The sequence below is a fragment of the Macaca thibetana genome, chromosome 7 (genome assembly GCF_024542745.1).
Source record: "Macaca thibetana thibetana isolate TM-01 chromosome 7, ASM2454274v1, whole genome shotgun sequence".
NCBI lineage: Eukaryota > Metazoa > Chordata > Mammalia > Primates > Cercopithecidae > Macaca > Macaca thibetana.
In genome coordinates, this window is record NC_065584.1 from 39,903,371 (window position 1) to 39,925,081 (window position 21,711).

A 21,711-nucleotide genomic window follows, 5' to 3' on the forward strand; every position below is an offset into this window, starting at 1 on the left:
GAAAAGGTATGATTAGACCTCCCTCGGGTTCCTGTACAACCTGCTTTGACTCCATCCATTAACCTGACAATGAAAACTCCTAATTCCCTGCTTATCCACTCAGATGTGTGACTCATATTGTGTGTTCCCAGCACTCAGTCCTAACCAAATTTGGGAGAAGGGAGCATAATTTTCTTTGCAGTATCATTGCCTCCCTCAGACATTTGCTCGGAATACTTATCTACAAACTCAGCAGCCAGCATAGAGCATGGTAAATCCCAGCTACATGACTTCCTAGCTCTGTTAACCCCTCTAGGCCTCAGTCTCCTCCTCTATAAAATGGGGTGGTAATACTGATCTCATGGGGCTGTTACAAGGGTAAAATGAGATCATCCATGTAGATGGTGAAGAACTAAGCCTGGTATATACTGTGTATCCCGAAAATGTTAGTAATTTGTATTATTTTTAGTAACAAAAACTAGAAGATGGAGAAAAGCAGGAGGAGGTGAAACAGAAAGTAGAAGGAAGTGAAAAGGAACTAATCTGATTCCTTTATATCAAGAGGCAATAGATTCTACATCATTTTTCAAGTTGATAAATGAAGAAACAGATATGTGTTAAATTTTTGAAATAACCATGAAAAGAATCAAAAATCTACCTAATTATGAGAAAAGGATAGGAGGAAAAAAACTGAAACCTTTCCACATACCAAAAGGTGGAAAACAAAGGAAACATAAAAAAAGACTTAAGGCAAAAATAAAAATATATTCAAATATCAGTAAGGTAAATGAAAAAAGAAAAAGATACTTAGATTGGGGGAAAAAAAACTTCACATCAAGTCCTGTATTTCCTTTAAAATGTAATATAGATAGAGGAAATATCCATTTTTAGGCGGAGGGCAGCAGAAAGTAAGGAAGTCCTCACTTTAATCAGATTCTCACTCACCCCAACATGTCATGCGCTTCTTTGACAGTTTACAGCAATGGTTTCTGTTTAAACAGCCGTTTCTCTGACCCTGCATTCAGACACGCCCACTCTAAGAATCTTTCCCTTTGCGCCAGTTTGCTAATGGGAGTGAATTCATTCCTCACGTGTTGCCTTGCAAATCAGTTACAAACTCTTGGTTTTCAGAGTATTTTTCTAATGTTTTTAACTCATACCCCCTTCTGATAGACAAACAAATAAATAAATATAGGTTTAAAAACAAAATTCAGCTGGGTGCAGTGGCTCTTGTCTGTAATTCCAGCTACTCAAGAGGCTGAGGGAAGAGGATACCGAGGCCAGGAGTTCAAGACTAGCCTGGGCAATGTAGTGAGACCCAGTCTCTAAAAACATAAAAATAAACTCACCACCTACTTCAAATGTTTTCATTTCCCAAATATGCAAAAATATTATGAGTACCGATGCTTTTATACACTATACTTTCCTCTCCCCCATCTCTACATTGTTAAGAATCACTGATGTACAGAATCCCTTTCTAGGTAATTGGTGGATAATTCAGGATCCACAGAGGTTTTTGCTGCAGTTATGAGACAATATTCAGGAACCTTGAGTGTTGGCTTGTCTCAGTAGCACCAGATAGTATAATCCAGCCCTCTGGGCTTTCTGTCCTTATAAGGTTTTTACAGGCATTAGGTGAGACCACAGAAGGCAGCCCTACTAGTCTATAATGAGGGCCCGTCCTTAGCCCAGAGTGAAGATGTCAAGTCTAAAATAAGAGTGAAGGACCAGAATGCTTCCACCCAGCAGCATCTCCAGGGAATGGTAGTGATGTGGCCTGTGCACTGACGAGGAGTACAGGCCATTGATACTGAACCTATGCTCTCTCACTCACAAAAGAGGGTTCAAAAGGACCAAAAAGCAGATGGGTCACTTGTAAGCCCCCAATGTTCAGTGTAAAGGCCTTGCCTCAAATACCCTTGAGCATCCCCACACCAAACATTAATATCTAACATTTATTAAGTGCCAGAAAAGTTCCAGACATTATCCTAAGCCCTTTTACTTGGGTTATTTCATTTTATCCTTAAAACTCCACTATCACAGTCATGCATTGCTTAATGACAGGAATATGTTCTGAGAAATGCATTGTCAGGTGATTTCGTCATTGTGCAAACACCATGGAGTACACTTGCACAAACCCAGAGGGTATAGCCTTCTACCCACCTAGGTTATGACCTATTGTTCCTAGACTACAAACCTGTACAACATGTTACTGTTCTGAATACTGTAGGGAATTGTAACACTATAGTATTTGTGTATCTAAATATAGAGCAAGTATAGTAAAAATATGGTATTATGATCCTATGTGGCCACCATTGTATATGCAGTTCATTGCTAACTGAAACGTCATTATGTGGCTTATGACTGTATATCCATTTTACAGTTGAGTAAATTAAGGCAGAGAAAGGTTAACTAACTCGCCCCGGGTCATAGAGCTACTAAGTGATAGAGCCAGAATTCAGTCTGACTCCAGAGCTTTCACTCATGGCAACTATGCTATGCATCTCTTAATTCTCATGATCACTTTCATATTGAAAATGGAGCAGGCCTATAATCTCAGCACTTTGGGAGGCCGAGGTGGGTGAATCACCTGAGGTCAGGAGTTCAAGACCAGCCTGGCCAACATGGTGAAACCCTGTCCCTATTTAAAAAATACAAAAACTAGCTGGGCAAGGTGGCAGGTGCCTGTAATCCCAGATACTGGAGAGGCTGAGACAGAAGAATCTTTTGAACCCAGAAGGCAGTGGTTGCAGTGAGCCAAGATTGGACCACTGCACTCCAGCCTGGGTGACAGAGCAAGACTCTGTCTCAAAACAAACAAAAAAAAGAAAATGGATAGGAAACCTTTAAGCGGCTACTCTAAGTAAGATTCTAGGGAGCCTCATGGCCTTGCCCTTTTCCTCCTTGTAGCTACATCAGCAAGGTAGACGTGCTGAATATTTTAGTTGCTGCTGCCTATCGCCACGTGCCATCTTTGAGTCAGATCTTGCAGCCAGCCGCGGTAACCAGGCTAAGGAACCAGCTTTTGGAAGCCGAGTACTACCAACTGGGCGTTGAGGTGAGACAAAGACAAAGCTTACTTCCACCCCACTGTAGCAAGTTGCTTTTGCTTAGCCTTGCAAACAGATATTGCCATCTTTCAGTTGTCCTGCCCATGGGGAAGAATCGGGGGCATGACTAGTTTGCCAGCAAAGGAGTAATGGCAGATAGTGGGGATGAGGTGGTTGGCAACTTGGGAATAGAATAGGTCTTTGGGACATTTAGGCCCTCACTAAAAGGGGCAATTTTTCTCCCAGGTCTCCACAAAGACTGGACTTGATACCACCGGGGCGTGGCATGCTTGGGGCATGGCCTGCCTCAAAGCCGGAAACCTCACTGCTGCACGGGAGAAGTTCAGTCGCTGTCTGAAGCCTCCGTTTGACCTCAATCAGCTGAATCATGGCTCAAGACTGGTGCAGGATGTAGTCGAGTACCTGGAGTCCACAGTGAGGCCCCTCGTATCCTTGGTAAGAGCAAAGCAGGAAGAGTGCCTGGCTCAGGAAGGGAGGCCCAGGAATAGCAATGACCTGGAAAAAGAATCAGCAGAAATTCAGCTAACAGTGTCAGTCCTGGCTTAGCGTCAACCAAGTTAAAAAAAATTTTTTTCCATCACATATAGTTAGATAAGTAACTATATGTGGTTAGATAAGTAATAGATGCATTTAAAAAAAAAAAAAAAAGGAAACGATGTTTAAAAAGATAAAAATGACATGTGACATATAATCCCATACACAGACTAATTAGTGTTAAGATTCTGGTGAATTTTCTATGTTATGTGTTTTAATGAAATCGGGGTTGTACCATATCATAATATGTAGAATTGTGTATCCTGCCTGTTCTACCTTTGACACTGCATTGTGAACATTTTTCCACATTGTTAAACATTCTTTGTAAGCAATATTTTCAGTGCCTGCCGAGAACTTTTTGAGTTTCATTTTTCTCTCTCGCTCTCCTGTGCTGTCAGCAAGATGACGATTACTTTGCCACCCTGAGGGAACTGGAAGCTACCCTTCGGACGCAGAGCCTTTCTCTGGCAGTGATTCCTGAAGGGAAAATCATGAACAACACCTACTACCAGGAATGCCTCTTCTACCTGCACAACTATAGCACCAACCTGGCTATCATCAGCTTCTACGTGAGGCACAGCTGCCTGCGGGAAGCTCTTCTGCACCTTCTCAATAAGGTGGGATACGGGCACAGCTCAAAAAGGCAGTGCCTGCCTTGCTCCTCTGGCTTGGACCACTCAGCCTTAAGGGGGACAATAACCCCCTGACACTTAACCCTGTGTTGAGCTATGGGGCCATCTCTAGCAGAGCCAGGTCAAAACAGAGGACTCTGCACAACTGTTATTCAGGGAGTGTGAAAAGTCTTAGCCTGGATCCCAAATCTGCCCTCACCAGCAAAGGCACGTTTCATTCCTTCTCCCAAAACATGCAGCAGAATCGGATCGTGGTTAAGAGCATGGTCTCTGGAATGAGATGTTCAGTGTGAGTCTTGCATGACCTTGGGCATATTGCTTAGAGTCTGCTTCCACAGGCCTCCCTAGCTGGCCTGGGATAGTGTCCAGCTTCTGACCCAGCTGCTGGTCCGTTCGGAGTTGTTACTACAAGGGCCAGGAAGCACCATGGCACCAATCCTACAGTTGAACCCCAAATAGATGATGAAAGGAGAATGTGCCCTACTTTTTTTCCTCTCCCATCCTCTGCTCCCCTCCCACTGGAAGCAAAGGCACCACTGAAGAATATTATGCCTTTGGAGCCCTTGATAAGCAATCGGGACTTCGTTTTACCATGACCCATTTTTTTGTTTTTGTTTTTTCCAGATGGGGACTTGCTATGTTGCCCAGGCTAGAATGCAGTGGCGTGATCACAGCTCACTGCTCCCTTGACCTCCTAGGCTCAAGAAATCCTCCAACCTCATCCTACTGAGTAGCTGGGACTACAGGCACATGCACCGCACCCAGCTACATTCCTTTTTTTATCTGAATGTTCCATAATAACTTTCGGAGAAATTGGCTGAGATGTACCAAATTTTATAGGAAATTTAATGAGCTCAAGGCAGACTTTAGTTTCATTCTGCCACCCTAATTCAAAACAGCAGCCAATGCAAATGTACAGACAGACATATTTTCTAAGATTGATCCAAGTGAAATCAGCAGTTCACAAAATTATTGTGACTATGCCCCTACAGGACAGTGAAGACAGGGGGTTTTCACCAGTGCTGAGCTACTGACTATTCTTAGCTACTAACCAGGCCTCAAGAATAATGTAGAAGTCATGTTATATGGAGTGGAATTGCTAACTTTTTTCCTTTTCCTCAATTTCCAAACAAGTTTAGCAGTAAAGCTGTTTCTCCCAGGCACAAATTGAGAATGGAAATCACCTACTTCTGTTCCCTCTGACAGCTGTAATCCAGAAAGCTAAGCTGCCTACTTCATTAGCTTAGTATAAGCTGACGACAGCAGTGCCCTTGCTTTATATTTACCAGAGCTAGGAAAGAAACCTTCTTTTTATCTCCTGTAATCATAGTTACCCTTGAACTGAAATATCTTACCTTTATTCTCAAGCAGGTAGGGAGAGGAGGAAAAGACATTGTGAAAATTACACTTGAATGCCTGGAGCATGGAAGACGTTCTCTTCCCAGCCTTTTCCCTATGTGTTTTGTCCCTTTGCCCACACTGTCCCCAGACTGAGCTTTCTAAAACATAAATAGACTCATGTTATTCCCTCCCTAAAAGGCCTTCAGAGGATCTCCATGGCCACAGGAAGAACTCCAGATTCCTTAGCATGCTACAGAACTCACCAGGATCAGGCCTCCTTATTTCTCTAATTTATTTTCACCACAGATCCTATCTGTACCTTATACTCCAGACTCATCAAATTACTTTTAACCAAATTTTCCTGATTTACCACGCACTGTCTTATTTCCATGAGTCTTTATATGCTGTTTCCTCTACCTAGAATGCCCTGCCCCTCCTTGTTTTCTGAAAAAAATTCATATTTGCCAGGCGTGGTGGCTCAAGCCTATAATCCCAGCCCATTGGGAGGCCGAGGCGGGTGGATCACTAGGTCAGGAGGTAAGCCCAGCCTGACGAAGATGGTGAAACCCTGTCTTTACTAAAAACTACAAAAAGTAGCTGGGTGCAGTGGCAGGCGCCTGTAATCCCAGCTACTCGGGAGGCTGAGGCAGGAGAATTGTTTGAACCAGGGTGGCAGAGGTTGCAGTGAGCCAAGATCGCGCCACTGTACTCCAGCCTTGGTAACAGTACGATTCCATCTCAAAAAAAAAAAAAAAAAAAATTCTATTTATCCTTTTAGTATTCTTTCAGGCCCTCTCTGTTGAGCATTCACAGAACACTCAAGCAGCATTAGCCTCCATTGCCCTGGCACTGCATTTATCCTACTGGATTGCAACTGTTTGTTTACAATTGAGTCTTTCCATCTGGACCAACAAGGGCTATATTTTACTTATCCGTATACTCAGGCACCTGACCTAGTACCAATTATGAATGAGTATGTGGATAGATGAATGGATGGCATGGAAGTTCTTGAGGTGCTGCCCTTCTGAGGTGCTCCATCTCTCCTACAGAGCTAATGCCCCTGCTTCTTCAAATGTGGCCTACAACTTTTAGATGAGGTCTAGTTTTCTCTGAGGCAGGAGAATCGCTGGAACCCAGGAGGCAGAGGTTGCAGTGAGCTGAGATCGTGCCATTGCACTCCAGCCTGGGTTACAGAGTGAGATTCTGTCTTTAAAAAAAAAAAAAAAAAAAAAAAAAAAAAAGACAAAAATATCTGCCACCATAGTAGAAAGAGAAATAGTAAACATGAGAAATAAAATAGATAGTGTAGATTATGAATAAGAACAAGAAAAATAAAACAGGGATGAGGAAGGGGTGGCTTGTATAATTTTAGACTGGGTACCCAGGGAAGGTGACATCTGAGTAAAGTGCCAAAGAACACAAGGAGTAAATCATGCAGATCTATGGGGAAGGCACGGTCCAGGCAGAGGGTGTGATGAGGGCAAAGGCCAGGGTGGCTAGAGCAGAGTCCACTGGGACAGGGTACTATCGGATAAGGTCAGAAAGGTCACAGGCCAAATCCTTGTGGACATTGTGAGGGATGAGAAGGGAAACTGCTGGGAGACTGTGAGCAGAGGAATAACGTGATCTGGCTTAGGTTTCAACAGAGTCACTCGGGCTCATTTGTGGGCGTTAGACTGACAAGAGGTAAGAATGGAAGCTGATAGACCAGGGAGGAGTATGTTGCAATAATCCAGACAAACGATGATGGCGGGATCCAGTGTGGTCCGAGGGAGGTGGTGAGAAGTGGCCGGATTCTGTGTGCTGTAATGGTGGTGGTGGAGCCAATAGGATTTGCTGATGGATTTGATGAAGGAGTGTGACGGAAAAGATGACTAAGGTTTTTGACTTGAACAACTAGAAGAATGGAGACACAGTCTGAGAAAGGGAAGACTGTGGAAAGAGCAGGTTTCAAGGAACAAGCAGGAATGTAGTTGTAGATGCATTCAGTTAGATCTCGAAGTGGACGTGTTGAGTAGACAATTGGATGTAAGTTGGATGTATGGTTCTGGAGTTCAGGGGGAATGAACAATCTGGAGATGGGATTTAGGCATCATCAGCAAATCAACAGTATATTAAGCAATGAGCCTGGATGAAATCACCAGGAGAATGGGCATAAATAGAAAAGAGTATAGACTCCTCCTAAGCCCTGGGGAGACTGGGAGGGATCAGCTAAGAAAATTGAGAAGGAGCAGCCAGAGACGTAGACAGAAAATCTGGAGAGGACAGTGTGCTGGAGGCCAAGTGAGGAGAGTTTTTCTCAATTAAAATAAAAATTTATTTTTTAAAAAGGCTTTTCAAGGAGGAAGAAGCCATCTCTGTCAAAAGCTGCTGATCGATCAGGTAGAAAATGAGGATCAAGAATTAACTGTTAGATTTAGAGTTTAGTGGTCACTGGTGACCTAAGGGGCAGTTTCAGTGGAAGTTATGGGTGCAGAGCTAGATTAGAGTGGGTTCAAGAGAAAAATCACAGGAGGGAATTGGAGACAGTGAGGGTGGATAACCCTGTCAAGGGGCTTCTCTGTAAAAGGAAGGAGAGAAGTGAAGCAGTCGCTAGAGTGAGATTCTCAAAGGTATCTGTGACACATAAAAGATTAAGAAGCAATGCATTGGGAGGATGCTGAAGGTTCATCAATAGAAGGAAATTCAGAGTGGATCCCAGACAGTGCCAAAACCAGACTCAAGACTTCTGACTTCTCGCCCTGCCCTGCTCCAGGAGAGTCCTCCAGAAGTTTTTATAGAAGGCATTTTCCAGCCAAGCTATAAAAGTGGGAAGCTACACACTTTGGAGAACTTGCTAGAATCCATTGATCCAACCTTGGAGAGCTGGGGAAAGTACTTGATTGCTGCCTGCCAACATTTACAGAAGAAGAACTACTACCACATTCTGTACGAGCTGCAGCAGTTTATGAAGGTAATGGCAGCCCCTTCCTGCCTTCTACCTCTGTCGCTGATACCCCACCCTGCAGGGGAGGCAGTGCACTATGAGGGAATGAGACTGTCATTGGTCCCTGGCCTTGCTATTTGGCTGACCCTAGAGCAAATCCATGTTGCTCTCCAGCATTGTTAAATATATTAGGATTTCCATCCTAAGTTTGGAGGTAGACTTTAATCCTGTCGATAATGGCATTCTTCAGAAAGCAAGAAATTGACAGGTTAAAAAAAAAGAAATGAATGTTAGTTTCAAGATAAGCATGAGATATGAATGTAGAATTCATAAGGAATGATGGAAAAGTTAGTGTTTTTAGAGAAAATATGTGAAGGGAGAAGGAACATGTTTCTCCCAATCTTCCTGAGGATTGTCAGCACTAAATGACAGAGAAATTGAATTATTTAATGCCAAAGTACAAGTAAAGCCGATTTGAGTGGAGAATCAGAAATATCTTCTTTTAGCATCTCTTTGGTGGTGGAATAATGTCCTACCGAAGAGCTCCACCAGTCAGTGCACTTCGGGATCTCTTGGACCTTTGGGTGATGGGTTCAAAATAGCAGCTCAGCTGCTGGTGGGAGTAGGTGCTGGAAACGAGGTCTCTTAGTGGAAATCCACACCCCACCCCCAAACCCCTGATCTACTTTGACCTGAACATCTATTTTCCTCTTCTAGGACCAAGTTCGGGCCGCCATGACCTGTATTCGGTTCTTCAGTCACAAAGCAAAGTCATATACAGAACTGGGAGAGAAGCTGTCATGGCTACTTAAGGCCAAGGACCACCTGAAGATCTACCTCCAAGAAACATCCCGCAGCTCTGGAAGGAAGAAAACCACGTTCTTCAGAAAGAAGATGACTGCAGCTGATGTGTCAAGGTAGCTGGAGGTTCAGGGGACCATTGGTGTGGAGCAGGAAGGGTGGGAGCAGGTTTCTGTTGGTGATGAAGCTACTCTTGTCCATTCCCCAAATCCTGAAAAAAAAATCTAAAAGGAATCATCCCTGGATGACAGTGTCTAGTACAAGCCTGGAAAGCCTACAGAGGAGCTGGTAGGCGGAGTGGGAGTGGAGGGAGGATTAGCATAATAGGCTACAATCAGACTACACTCCAAACTCCTTACAGTAGGCAAAAAGGGGCCTGTACGTTCTGGCCCCTGCTGATGTCACCATCTTTATCTCCTGCTACTCTCTTGTTGCTAAGCATCAATCCCTGGCCTCCTCAGGGCTCCTCAACACACCAAGTCCTTAATTCCTCTCAGCTTTAATACTTGCCAGTCCCTCTACGTAGAACATTACATCTGAGGTAAACGCTCTACCACTACCATTTATCGCTTCCAGAGGCTTAATTGCTAACTATTTTATGTGTTTGTTTACTATTCATTTCTCTTCTAGCCTATAAACTCTGAGGGCAGGGCTCATCTCTCTTGACCAGTGTTACTGTACCTGGCACATAGGTGCTCAATAAATACTTGTTGATTCAATGACTGGACCCTATCTGGTTCCACAATGCTCTGTAATATTGCGAGTCTGTGCAGGACACGAGATCACCATTTTTTGGTCTTGTCATAACTGCTCACAAGGTATTTGGGGTCTCTTTTCCCTCTGCATCATTTCTTTTCCCTTTTCCATCACCATGTTATTCGACTTCTCAGTCTCCTGGCCTCAGTCACCTCACTCCTGGGCCCTCATGAGGCTGGACTGTGCGTATTCTGTCATCACAGGCACATGAACACACTTCAACTGCAGATGGAAGTGACCAGGTTCTTGCATCGGTGCGAAAGTGCTGGGACCTCTCAAATCACCACTTTGCCTCTGCCAACCCTGTTTGGAAATAACCACATGAAAATGGATGTTGCCTGCAAGGTACATGCAGCGTTTCAGACCTCTGGCAGACTACTGTCATCTTTTAGAACACTTATCATAATTGCAGTTGTCTAGTGTTATTTCAGTTGTTTGTTTGATGGCTGCCTCGCCACTAGAATATGAGCCACTGAAGACTGGTGATCAAGTCCATTTTGATCATTCTTATATGCCTAGTGCCTGGCACTTAGCAGGGTCTCAACGAATATTTGTTGAATAATTGAATAAATAGGGGCCTTCATTCTTGGTCAAGAGGATACTCTAGTAATTGTTATGTTTTTAAGCATGATTCCCTTTCCTTTTCAGGTCATGCTGGGAGGGAAAAATGTAGAAGATGGTTTTGGAATTGCATTCCGTGTTCTGCAGGTATGACTTGGATTACTCAAATCATACTGAGGACAATCAGCACCTGACCACAGTTCCCGGAGAGATTATTCTTTAGGAAATTCTTATCCCGAGAAAAGTAGATTTACACGCACATTAGGGATGAAATCAAGGAGGTGACTATTATAGAACTGGGTCAAATTCAAGACTCTAGGCCACTTTGCCAGAAGCCAAGTAACCCACGACAAATTCATCAAAAGCTACCAAATAAATACCAGGAGCCAAGTCTCAGACAGTTCCCCATAGCTGTTTCCCTGAGAAACACTGCTCATTCTCACAGGGAGCATGGCTGGAGGGCTGGCCAGGGGCTTTCCACTGGCCACAAGGACTGTTCCCCTTTCTCGGTCTGTATTGGAGCTGGCTGGAGGAATACGTTTTCTATTGCTTGTGATAAAAGGACACAGGTCCGGCTGTGGCACTGGAGCAGGGGCTGGAGCAGGGCACTGAGACCATGAGGGGCAGAGTCTCTACAGACCTGCCCACCACCACACAGCTCCATGCAGATACCCCAGGAGCTGACAGCAGGCAGCTTAGGGCAGGCAGGGTATTCATGCATTGTGCGTGTGTCAGTAATCAATGGCTTCATATATGATTAGTCAGGTGTTTTTCTTCCCATCTATTTTCAGTGTTGGACAGAGCTCACTACACACAGATACCCTGGTAGGCAGGCAGAGGGGCAGCTCCATCCAGGCCCTGTGGCATAAGGGTTCTCCTAGACCAGATTTACGGTGTTTATCTGGCAGTTTTCAGCGAATGAGTCGTTCAGTGAATGGGTCTGTTTCTGAACACTAAGTCGACTACCTCTTAACAGAGCACCAGGTGTCCAGGGTAGCAAATACCAGCCCCCAATGCCCATTTCTCAAGAAAAAGCAGACTTATTAGAGAGAAAATGAACTCGTCTTAGGATTTTGATAAGAATATTTTCAGTGAGTGCCACCGCAGCAAGCTAAATGTATCATTTTAGATACTTGGCTGCAGTTTTTTGGGGTTGCTTCCTAAAGTTCTACCTGACGCCAAAGAGGAATTGATGCTTGCTTTTCGTTTGGTCTATTTATGTTTTCTACTGTGACCACAATCAATATGGCTTATCTACACCAAGCATAGTGAGAGCTTTTAAATGCTGCCTCCCTCCCCACTGTTAACGTTTCCTGCTCCTAAGCCCATCATCTCGTGTTCTGTTCTAGGACTTCCAGCTAGATGCTGCCATGACCTACTGCAGAGCTGCCCGCCAGTTGGTGGAGAAGGAGAAATACAGTGAGATCCGGCAACTGCTCAAGTGTGTCAGTGAGTCAGGCGTGGCAGCCAAAAGTGACGGGGACACCATCCTCCTCAACTGCCTGGAAGCGTTCAAGAGAATTCCACCCCAGGCACGCTCCCTCTCGTACCTCTTGGCTCCTCCATCAATTTCAGCGTTTTCACATCCCCGTCTTTATTGTTCTGTTTCCCATAATGTGCCTGAAACTCTACAAGATCCTTTTATCATTCTGAACCCCTCTGCAATAATGGCCTCACCCTAATTGACCCTTCCCTGTAAAGAAAATTTATGGAGATGATGTCTATACCCAGGGTGGCCCTCAACATCCCACTGTGTAAATTTGTTTGCACCTGGAAGTGTCTATGGAGTTGAGCTTCTTCGAAGCTACAATTGTAGAGGAGGTCAGGGTCGGCCAGCAGATGACCTTTGAAGCCTGTTACCTGCGGAATTGTCCTCCCATGGTGGCTTTTTGGAGTGAACAGAACCACATCCATTTGTGAAGGCCATGGACAGGCCTCTTGGGAACTGTCCTTCTCCCCAAATTCTGAAGCTTAGTGTTATGGTTAAATTTTCTTTCTTGTTCTTAAAGCAGGAGTTGCGTTTACAAAGAAGAGTCAGCCAGGTGTGGCAGCACATGTCTGTAATCCCAGCTGTTCTAGAGGCTGAGGCGGGAGGATCTCTTGAGCCCAGGAGTTCTGTACTATAGTTTATTATGCCGATACATACTTAGTGTTAGAACTTAGTGCCTGCACTAAGTTCATGATCAATTTGGTGACCTCCCAGGAGCAGGGAACCACCAGGTTGCCTAAGGAGGGGTGAACTGGCCCAGACTGGAAATGAAGCAGATTAAAATTCCTGTGCTATCAATAGTGGGATCATGCCTGTGAAAAGCCACTGCACTCCAGCCTGGGCAACATAGTGAGACCCCATATCTTTGAGAAAAAAAAGTCAGGCAGGCATTTTCATTCTGAAGTCAGAATGGCTGGGTTGAGGCTGGGTTGGGCCCTGGCTCCCAGACTGTGGAACTCTTCTCCCTCTCACATTGCTGTTTCTGTTCTGTACAGGAGCTGGAGGGCCTGATCCAGGCAATACACAATGATGACAACAAGGTGAGCTGAATTGTCTCCAAACCTGGTGATGCTAATGAATAGTGTCTCAGGCTTGCCTTGTCACCTTTATCCCTTGCTCCCTACAATAGCTCCATACAACCCGTATCTCAGCTTCTTTATTATCAGAGGTGGAACCGAGGCTTGGTTAGGGGTGTAGGAAGGAGGGAATAGATGGGGAGTAGGTGAACATGGACTGCATGAGTCTTTGCCTTCCCAAGTCTTTATCCCCAAGACGAATGTGTCCTAGGCTGCTCTTGAATCTCCATTTTAAACTGATGTCTTCTCTCAGAGATCCCTAGGAAATCCTTCACCTCACCTCCATCTTTGGATGGACTGATGGAATGAGGTTCCCAGAGTAGGCAGGTATCTCTTTATCCTAGAGGGAAAAAGGTACAGTAAGAAAAAAACCCTACCCCACGCTTTGACCAACAATGTCCACCAGTGTCTCAGTTTCCAGAATGAACCTCTCCTCAGGGGCCAAAGAACTCGTCCCTGTTTGGGAAATTGGTGAACCTTTGCTTCCCGTTGCCTTTGGGAGGAGTGCCAGTAAGAATAAAAATCTTCCCAGATGCCCCCATTTGTGGCTGACCACTGGATTGATCCTTCTGCCATCTGCAGGAAGGGCTCCAAGCCAGGAGGGGCATGAGAAAGCGAAGCCAGTCTGAGTTGCCCTGGCCAGCGGCAGGAAAAATATCTGACAGCTGAGTCCCCTGTGATGAAAATTGACGTCAGGCAAAGAGCTTCTTACATGCTTCCCATGGCCGTATTGCTGATCCTGGGACTGAATTTACTGGGCATTTTTCAGTCTCCAGGGTTAAGGAGAACAACTTCTAAACATTTCTTCATTTATTTCTGTAATGTCATGATGCACTCCTTGGAAAGGATGAAATTCTGACATCCTGAAATGTAGAGAATTACTTTTCTAGAGTCAGATTGAGGACCCAACAGCCAGGACAGACACCCAGATCCTCTGATTCCCAGACTGCAGTTCTTTCTCAAGCCTTCACGGAGCCTCCCACTCCGCAGGACAGCGACTCTTTTCCTGGGAAAGACATGCACTAAAGTAGAGATAGTCCTTATTACTTTTTCAGGTATTTTTCTCTCAGCAGCTGTCTAACGCAGTTAAATGACCTGAGGCCATGGGGGCTTGCCAGAAAAACAGCTTCATTCAACTCCATTCCTGACTCTCTGGCAAAATGTCCCTCTTCTCTTGGTAGGAATTTTGCCTGCCAACTTGTGAGATGTATTTAGCTTAGCGTACGTAGATGCTAAGGGGAGCTCAAGGCCTGGGGAGAGCTAACATCCTACGGCAGCAAGTGGATACCCAAGCAGCACAGGACTGGATCACTTCAGTGACCTCAGAACATGCCAGACATCATCTAGCTGTAGGAGATTATCTGTAATTCAGCTTAGAAAGGAAAGAAAGACTTTAGTGACCAAAACAAATAACAGATGGAGCATTGATACAGGAAGCAAGGCGAGTCCCCTTCACTAACCAACGGGGATTATTGCGACAGAAAGGCAACTGCTGGCAGAAGCTCTGTGGCAGCTTGTGTAGGCCTCTCTGCTCACCAGCCTAGAACACTGTTTAACCAGGGGGTGCTGGGGAGACCAGGGCCAGGAAGGAAGGGACTCTTGTCTCCACCAAACTGGGGATTCATGAGATAGCAATTCTGGGAGATACATACACACATACGCACGTCCTGAAACAGCTGCCTTTGGTCCAAACAGGCAGAGTCAAATCAGATCTAAGTGGGGTTAGAACTTAATTCGACTTTTTCCAATTGCGTGTGTGTGTCTTTCTCCTCAAATTTCCAGTAATTATAAAAAAAACTTTAGATTCAACAGGCTGAAAACAGAAAAATAGAGGAGGATCTATGTGTTCATTCTAGGATTCTGATGGTTTATTCATCCCTGTAATGCATATTCACTGAACACCTACTACATGCCAGGCCCCGTGCTATGCACCAGGAATACTACAGGAGTAGAAAAAACAGACACTACTCTTGCCCCTTAAAGTCTGGTTAAGGAGACAGGCATCAATCAAATAATCACCCAAGTAACTACAAAATCACAACTCTGGGTGAGAGCAGTGCTGATCCTGTAGCCCAGAAGCTGCTGGAGAGCCTGGGAGAGTGAGGAGGAGAGTGTTAGAGGGAGTGGACAGAGACCAGACTGCCTGCTGGCCTGCCTTCTTTTTTAAATTCTTAGCTTATTTGTCATAACTTTTTATACTATAAAATAGCACAGTGTTATAGCGTATGTCCAGAATATTGAAAGAGTTGTTATAATACCATAAAATGCACGAATCCCGTTATGAATGTAGCAGGTGAGACGTGATGTCTGTCTGCCTGAGCTTTCTGCTGCAGCTCTGTGTACTTGATTTGTCAGTGATGGATGCCTTTCCGCTGTCTCTTTTATAACTGACTGCCAGGTTCGGGCCTACCTGATATGTTGCAAGCTGCGTTCTGCCTACTTGATTGCTGTGAAGCAAGAACACTCACGGGCCACAGCCCTCGTCCAGCAGGTGCAGCAGGCCGCCAAGAGCAGCGGGGACGCAGTAGTGCAAGACATCTGTGCCCAGTGGCTTCTGACAAGCCACCCCCGGGGTGCCCATGGCTCAGGCTCCAGGAAGTGACCTTGGGCAGCGGGGCCAGGAACACGTAACCTGAGAGCTGGGCAACAGCAGTGATGGCGATGCCCTCCACCTCTTTCCTCCTGTGGAGTGGAACTTCTCTGGCTCTGCCCTAGGTTGGAAAGAGCTGGATTGAACCCTACTTGCCTTCCCGGGCAAGTATAGGACTTTTCACGCAAGTGCCATGTTTCTCTAAAATTGTGGAATCTATGTGTGTTTGTCTGGAGATGGCCAGTTCTTTCTACCTCAGAGTGAGTGAGTGTGTGTTCACACACGTGTGCATGTTCCTGTGCACTGATGTTTACGCCCAAGCATTTCTGAACAAATGAAACTCTTCTCCATTGAAAAGAGGCACTTTACTTTAGACTTGCCACTCTGAAAACCTTCCCTGCGTTTTGGTTCTTGACCCGGGTTGTCCTGTTTGTACAGTCCCCTCCCTGTGGACGTGCTTTAGTAGCTCCTCTTACCTAGAGGACTTTTACAGAGAATTAGAGCAACACCAAAAGGATTGCCTCTTTTCCTTCCTTCCCATTCCAAAATTCAGAGATGGCTTTGGGGCAAGTGCTACCTGTGGAATAAACCTGTTTTCCAGGTGTCTCTTCTCCCAAGCACAAGAAGTCCTGGAGTCTTTGGAAGTTAGTCTGAATAGAAGGGTTTTCAGGTGCAGGCATCTGAAAGCTGTGGGTACATTTATAAATGATCAGATCTGTGAGGCTAACATGGGCAAGAGGGTCTCCATCACATTCATCCAGAGGGGAAAGAAAGGCCACCATCCAAACAGGGATACAGGGGAGGCAGGTGGGGGGAGTGATGCGGAGCGGGTGCTCACAAGCACAGAGCTGCCTCTTGTCAATGTCCCTCCTGCAAAGTTGGTGGGTGAGAAAACGTGACTTTCTCTTTGAGGGTCTGGGGAGAGAAATGGTGGCCAGGATCGTAGGACTGAATGACTCGATTTTACCTATTTGAGCTGCAGTCCTGTTCGTGCTGCTTGAATTGGTTAGGAAGCTGCTTCCCTTTCCCTCCTGCTTCCGTTCAGTCTCTTCAGGACCACGGGATGGATATGCAGACACGTGGGGTCATTGGGAAGGGAGTGCGCTTCTTTTCTCTGTCTTAGAAGAGGGAGTCAAGGGTTGGCTTGGAATTGGGCCTCTGGACAGAGTCAGAATGAGGACATAATGAATAGGTCACATCTGGTTGGTGGAAAACTAGGTGAAGTGCTTCTTTAATATGCACTGGCTTGTCTTCCCACCCAAGATGTGACAATGTTTGAGAAAAGGTGTGTCATGCTCAGTGACTTCAATTTGCAAATGAGGGGCCTAAAGAAAGCTCTGCAGCTCTGAACCTCTCACTGGCCAGAGCTCAGCCTATTGGTCCCACCCATGATGCTAAGACAAACAGAAACTGGAAGCTGAAGTCAGTGTCTTTGGTGCTTAGAAACCCTGTGGATTTCCCTCTGAACCGAGATTTTTAGTAGTAAAATAAACAACTCATGGACATCTGTCAGATGAGAAGTTTTGGTCCTGTTAGAGAGGAAAAAGACCGTAAGGAAACTATTAGATCCATTTGGGCTAAAGTTTGGCTTTTCCTTCCTTGAGTCATAGAACGTATCCATCTCCCAGGAAATGTCCTTCTCTGGCATCTGCTTGCCCTTCTGAGTCTGCCTTTTTTGCACTGAACATAAGCACTTTATACTAATGGGTCACAAATCTTGCAGCCCTTAATTTGGGATAAGACCAGATTTTCCTGACATTTTCCTCTAACTCATTGAACTATCAAATTATAGGTAACCACTGACTAGACTGATAAGAGATGAGGCTAAAAGCCTTTGAATACCACGCTGTAGTCTCCAACAGAAAAACCACCAAAACAGATATCCATGTTGAGGGGTTGAATGTTTTACTACAAAAAGCCACAATAAAGTGTCTATCAACGTGTTTCTTGGCTTCGTAACTTCTTTGTGCTTTCTTGCGCCTACCCTTCCTGTCCTTTTTCCTTGTGGAGAGAAAAGGTGGGTGGGGAAGATCAGATGGCCTTCAATTCAGACTTACTCTAAATAATCCCCATAATGACTAATGACTCTGCTTTGGATTTATCTCATTTCCTGTGTGTTAAAAACTATTAGTGCACCCTCTACCACCAGAAAACTTTTTTTTTTGCTTTAGTTGGGGGATGGGTAGAGATAGGTAATACATTTATAAGGTACAAAAGGTAAGTGAAAAGTCCCTTCCACCCTGTCCACCCAGCCCAGTCCCCTCCCAGAGGCCACCATTGTTATCAGTGTCTAGCATATAGTTCCAGAGCTACGTATGCATAAACAAATATTAATGACTAAAGTGTTCCACTGTGAAGCTATACCACAATTATTTAACCACTTTCTAATGATGTACATTTCATGTTGTTGCCATCTTTCGCCACTACAGATTATGCTGCATTGAATTATCTTGTCCAGAATTGGTGGGTCAGAGCAGAAGTGCATTTAACAAATATTGCCAGTTACCTTCCAAAGAGGTCGTAGCAATTAACTCTCCCACCAGCACTGTAGAGCGTACCTGCTTTCCCATACCCTTGCCCCAACTGTTAACAAATTTTCTAGATCTTTGCTAGTCCAATGGGTGAAAGGTTTCTTCTTTAGTGAATTTTGTTGTTGTTGTTGTTGTTGTTGAGACAGGCTCTAGCTCTGTCACCCAGGCTGGAGTGCAGTGGCCTGGCTAATTTTTTTATTTTTTATAGAGACAGTATCTCACTGTGTTGCCCAGGCTGGTCTTGAACTTCTGGGCTTAAGCAATCCTTCAGCCTCATCCTCCCAAAGTGCTAGAATTACAGGGCCACTTCCCCTGGCCCTGTGCCCCAGCCTCTAAAACTCTTTAAAAGGCTGTTTGTCATTTTAAAAGCTCTATGTATCTTTTCAATATCGACCAAATTGTCAATCTTTGAAACCAGGTGTAGGGTCTTTGGGGAAAGCAGAACTCAAACTTAGCTTAAACTGTTTTCTTGCCACGCATTTCAGGCATATGTTTGCAGTATGATACTTGAGCCATGGACAGTGTCATCACTGTTCATTATCTCCTTTCCCCAGAAACATGACCTCATCCAATTTCTCATGTAAAAAAAAAAAAAGACTATACTTTCAGGGATCATTTCTATAGTTCGCTAGTAGAGAAGTTTCTTTGTGTAGAGTACTGACTAAAGAGCTTCTGCACAGCAAAAGACACTATCAGAGTGAACAGGCAACCTACAGAATGGGAGAAAATTTTTTAAATCTCTTCATCTGACAAAGGTCTAATATCCAGAATCTACAAGGAACTTAAATAAATTTACAAGAAAAAAACAGGCCGAGTCCCCTCGCCAGGTTCCCTCCGACGCCGCCAAGATGATGTGCGGGGCGCCCTCCGCCGTGCAGCCGGCCACCGCCGAGACCCAGGACATCGCCGACCAGGTGAGGTCCCAGCTTGAAGAGAAGGAAAACAAGAAGTTCCCTGTATTTAAGGCCGTGTCGTTCAAGAGCCAGGTGGTCGCGGGGACAAACTACTTCATCAAGGTGCACGTTGGCGACGAGGACTTCGTACACCTGCGAGTGTTCAAATCTCTCCCTCACGAGAACAAGCCCTTGACCTTGTCTGACTACCAGACCAACAAAGCCAAGCACGACGAGCTGAGCTATTTCTGATCCTGACTTTGGACAGGACCCTTCAGCCAGAAGACTGATAATTAAAGTGATCCTCCGTGGACCAGAGCATGCACTTGTGATCCTAAAATAAGCTTCATTTCCGGGCTGTGCCCTTGGGGTGGAAGGGGCGGGATTCAGCAGCTGCTCTTGCATTTCTCTTCCTAAATTTCACTGTGTTGATTTCTTTCCTTCCCAATCAGTGATCTTAATTACTTTCAAAATATTTTCAAAATAGATATATTTTTAAAATCCTTAAAAAAAAAAAAAAAAAAAAAAAAACAATCCCATCAAAAAGTGGGCAAAGGATATGAACAGATACTTCTCAAAAGAAGACATTTATGCAGCCAACAAACATGAAAAAAGCTCATCATCGCTGGTCATTAGAGAAATGCAAATCAAAACCACAATGAGATGCCATCTCATGCCAGTTAGAATGGCAATTATTAAAAAGTCAGGAAACAACAGATGCTGGCGAGGCTGTGGAGAAATGGGAATGGTTTTACACTGTTGGTGGGAGTGTAAATTAGTTCAACCATTGTGGAAGACAGTGTGGCTATTCCTTAAGGTCCTAGAACCAGAAATGCCATTTGATCCAGCAATCTCATTACTGGGTATATACCCAAAGGATTATGAATCATTCTACTATAAAGAGACATGCACACATGTATTTACTGCAGCATTATTCATAATAGCAAAGACTTGGAACCAACCCAAATGCCCATCAGTGATAGACTGGATAAAGAAAATGTGGCACATACACACCATGGAATACTATGCACCCATAAAAAAGAATCATGTCCTTTGCAGAGACATGGATGAAGCTGGAAGCCAACATTCTCAGCAAGCTAACACAGGAACAGAAAACCAAACATTGCATGTTCTCACTCATAAGTGGAAGTTGAACAATGAGAACACGTGGAGACAGGGAGGGGAACATCACACACCCGGGCCTGCCATAGGGAGGTGGGAAAGGAAAGGGAGAGCATTAAGACAAATACCTAATGTGTGCAGGGCTTAAAACCTAGTTGATGGGTTGATAGGTGCAGCAAACCACCATGGCACATGTATACCTATGTAACAAACCTACACGTTCTGCACATGTATCTCAGAACTTAAAATACATAATAAATTTAAAAATTAAAAAAACAGCTCTGAAAACAAACAACAGTAATGATTTAAGTAGACCTGAAAACCACTTGGTAGTGGACATAGCACAAAGATATGTCACAACAGAGAAAATTGGAACACCCACTCTAAACCGAGGATAGATGACCGCTATGTTTAGAAACCTGAGACACTCCAAGGTTACCAGATATCTTTGGCTGGAGCTTAAGCAAAGTAGATCAAAGGCTATTAGATTCTTTTAATACCCAAGCCACCAAATATTGATAGTCACAGTAACCCCAGAGGAAACAGCCTTTTCCTGGCCTTTCTCTCTTCTTCCACAGTGACAATGTTAACTGACCTATCCCTGAAATTTTCAGTTCTTCCACAACAAATTCATTCAATATCTGGTTACTGAATGGCTTCTTTGGTGGAATGCTTTCCTGCTCACTAATTCTGCATGTTGTTATTTCTGCCTGGAGCCCTTCCTTCAGCACCTCCTCTACCCTACCCTCCAGTCTACCATTGTCAAACCTCTTCCCTCAGTCCTGCATCGAGTGCCTTCTCCTGTACAGATTATTCGCTTCTCAACCTATGCTTTCTCTTCATCCCACTTAAAGACAAATTCCTCAAGGTTCTAGCCACTCCTTCTTGACACTCATATTCTCCCATACAATCCCATAGCTTCAGCAGTCGTGTTGACTGCCGCCCTTAACTCTTTCCCACACAAGATCTGCCTTTTGACTACCTCCTGGAACTCACCACAAGGCTGACCTGCACCTAAAATTAACAGCATGTCCAAAATGGAATGCATTCAATTCTACCCACAAACCTGAACTTCCTTCTTCAGTGAATACATAGTTTTGTTTTATTTTATTTTATTTTATTTTATTTTATTTTACTGAGACAGGGTCTGGCTCTGTCACTCAGGCTGGAGTGCCATGGTGTGATCACAGTTCACTGCAACCTCTGCCTCCTGGGCTCAAGCCATCCTCCCACCTCAGCCTGCTGAGTAGCTGAGGCTACAAGTGTGCACCACCAGGCCAGGCTAATTTTTGTATTTTTTTATAGAGACAGGGTTTATTCGTCATGTTGCTCAGGCTAGTCTCAAACTCCTGAGCTCAAGCAGTCTGCCCACCTTGGCCTCCCAAGGTGCTGGGATTACAGGTATGAGC

The 21,711-nt window shown here is 44.6% G+C and overlaps 3 protein-coding genes across 4 annotated transcripts in view; all 3 read left to right on the forward strand.

Moving 5' to 3' along the window:
* The window catches only part of ZFYVE26 (zinc finger FYVE-type containing 26), a 65,590-nt gene extending 47,889 nt beyond the window's left edge, over positions 1 to 17,701 (forward strand). Inside the window, exons 33-42 of the mRNA XM_050798078.1 lie at positions 2,890 to 3,037; positions 3,276 to 3,485; positions 3,983 to 4,201; positions 8,313 to 8,510; positions 9,201 to 9,400; positions 10,244 to 10,385; positions 10,689 to 10,748; positions 11,951 to 12,133; positions 13,086 to 13,130; positions 15,565 to 17,701. Of these exons, the coding sequence (XP_050654035.1) occupies positions 2,890 to 3,037; positions 3,276 to 3,485; positions 3,983 to 4,201; positions 8,313 to 8,510; positions 9,201 to 9,400; positions 10,244 to 10,385; positions 10,689 to 10,748; positions 11,951 to 12,133; positions 13,086 to 13,130; positions 15,565 to 15,768 (1,609 nt within the window). The 3' untranslated portion in view covers positions 15,769 to 17,701. The remainder of the gene's footprint in view (positions 1 to 2,889; positions 3,038 to 3,275; positions 3,486 to 3,982; positions 4,202 to 8,312; positions 8,511 to 9,200; positions 9,401 to 10,243; positions 10,386 to 10,688; positions 10,749 to 11,950; positions 12,134 to 13,085; positions 13,131 to 15,564) is intronic.
* The window catches only part of VTI1B (vesicle transport through interaction with t-SNAREs 1B), a 125,804-nt gene that overhangs the window by 5,423 nt on the left and 98,670 nt on the right, over positions 1 to 21,711 (forward strand). The gene's annotated exons all lie outside the window — the stretch shown is intronic.
* Positions 19,090 to 19,714, forward strand: LOC126958668 (cystatin-B). Its single transcript, XM_050797095.1, has one exon. It carries the CDS (start codon positions 19,136 to 19,138, stop codon positions 19,430 to 19,432), a length of 297 nt encoding a protein of 98 aa, XP_050653052.1. The 5' UTR covers positions 19,090 to 19,135; the 3' UTR covers positions 19,433 to 19,714.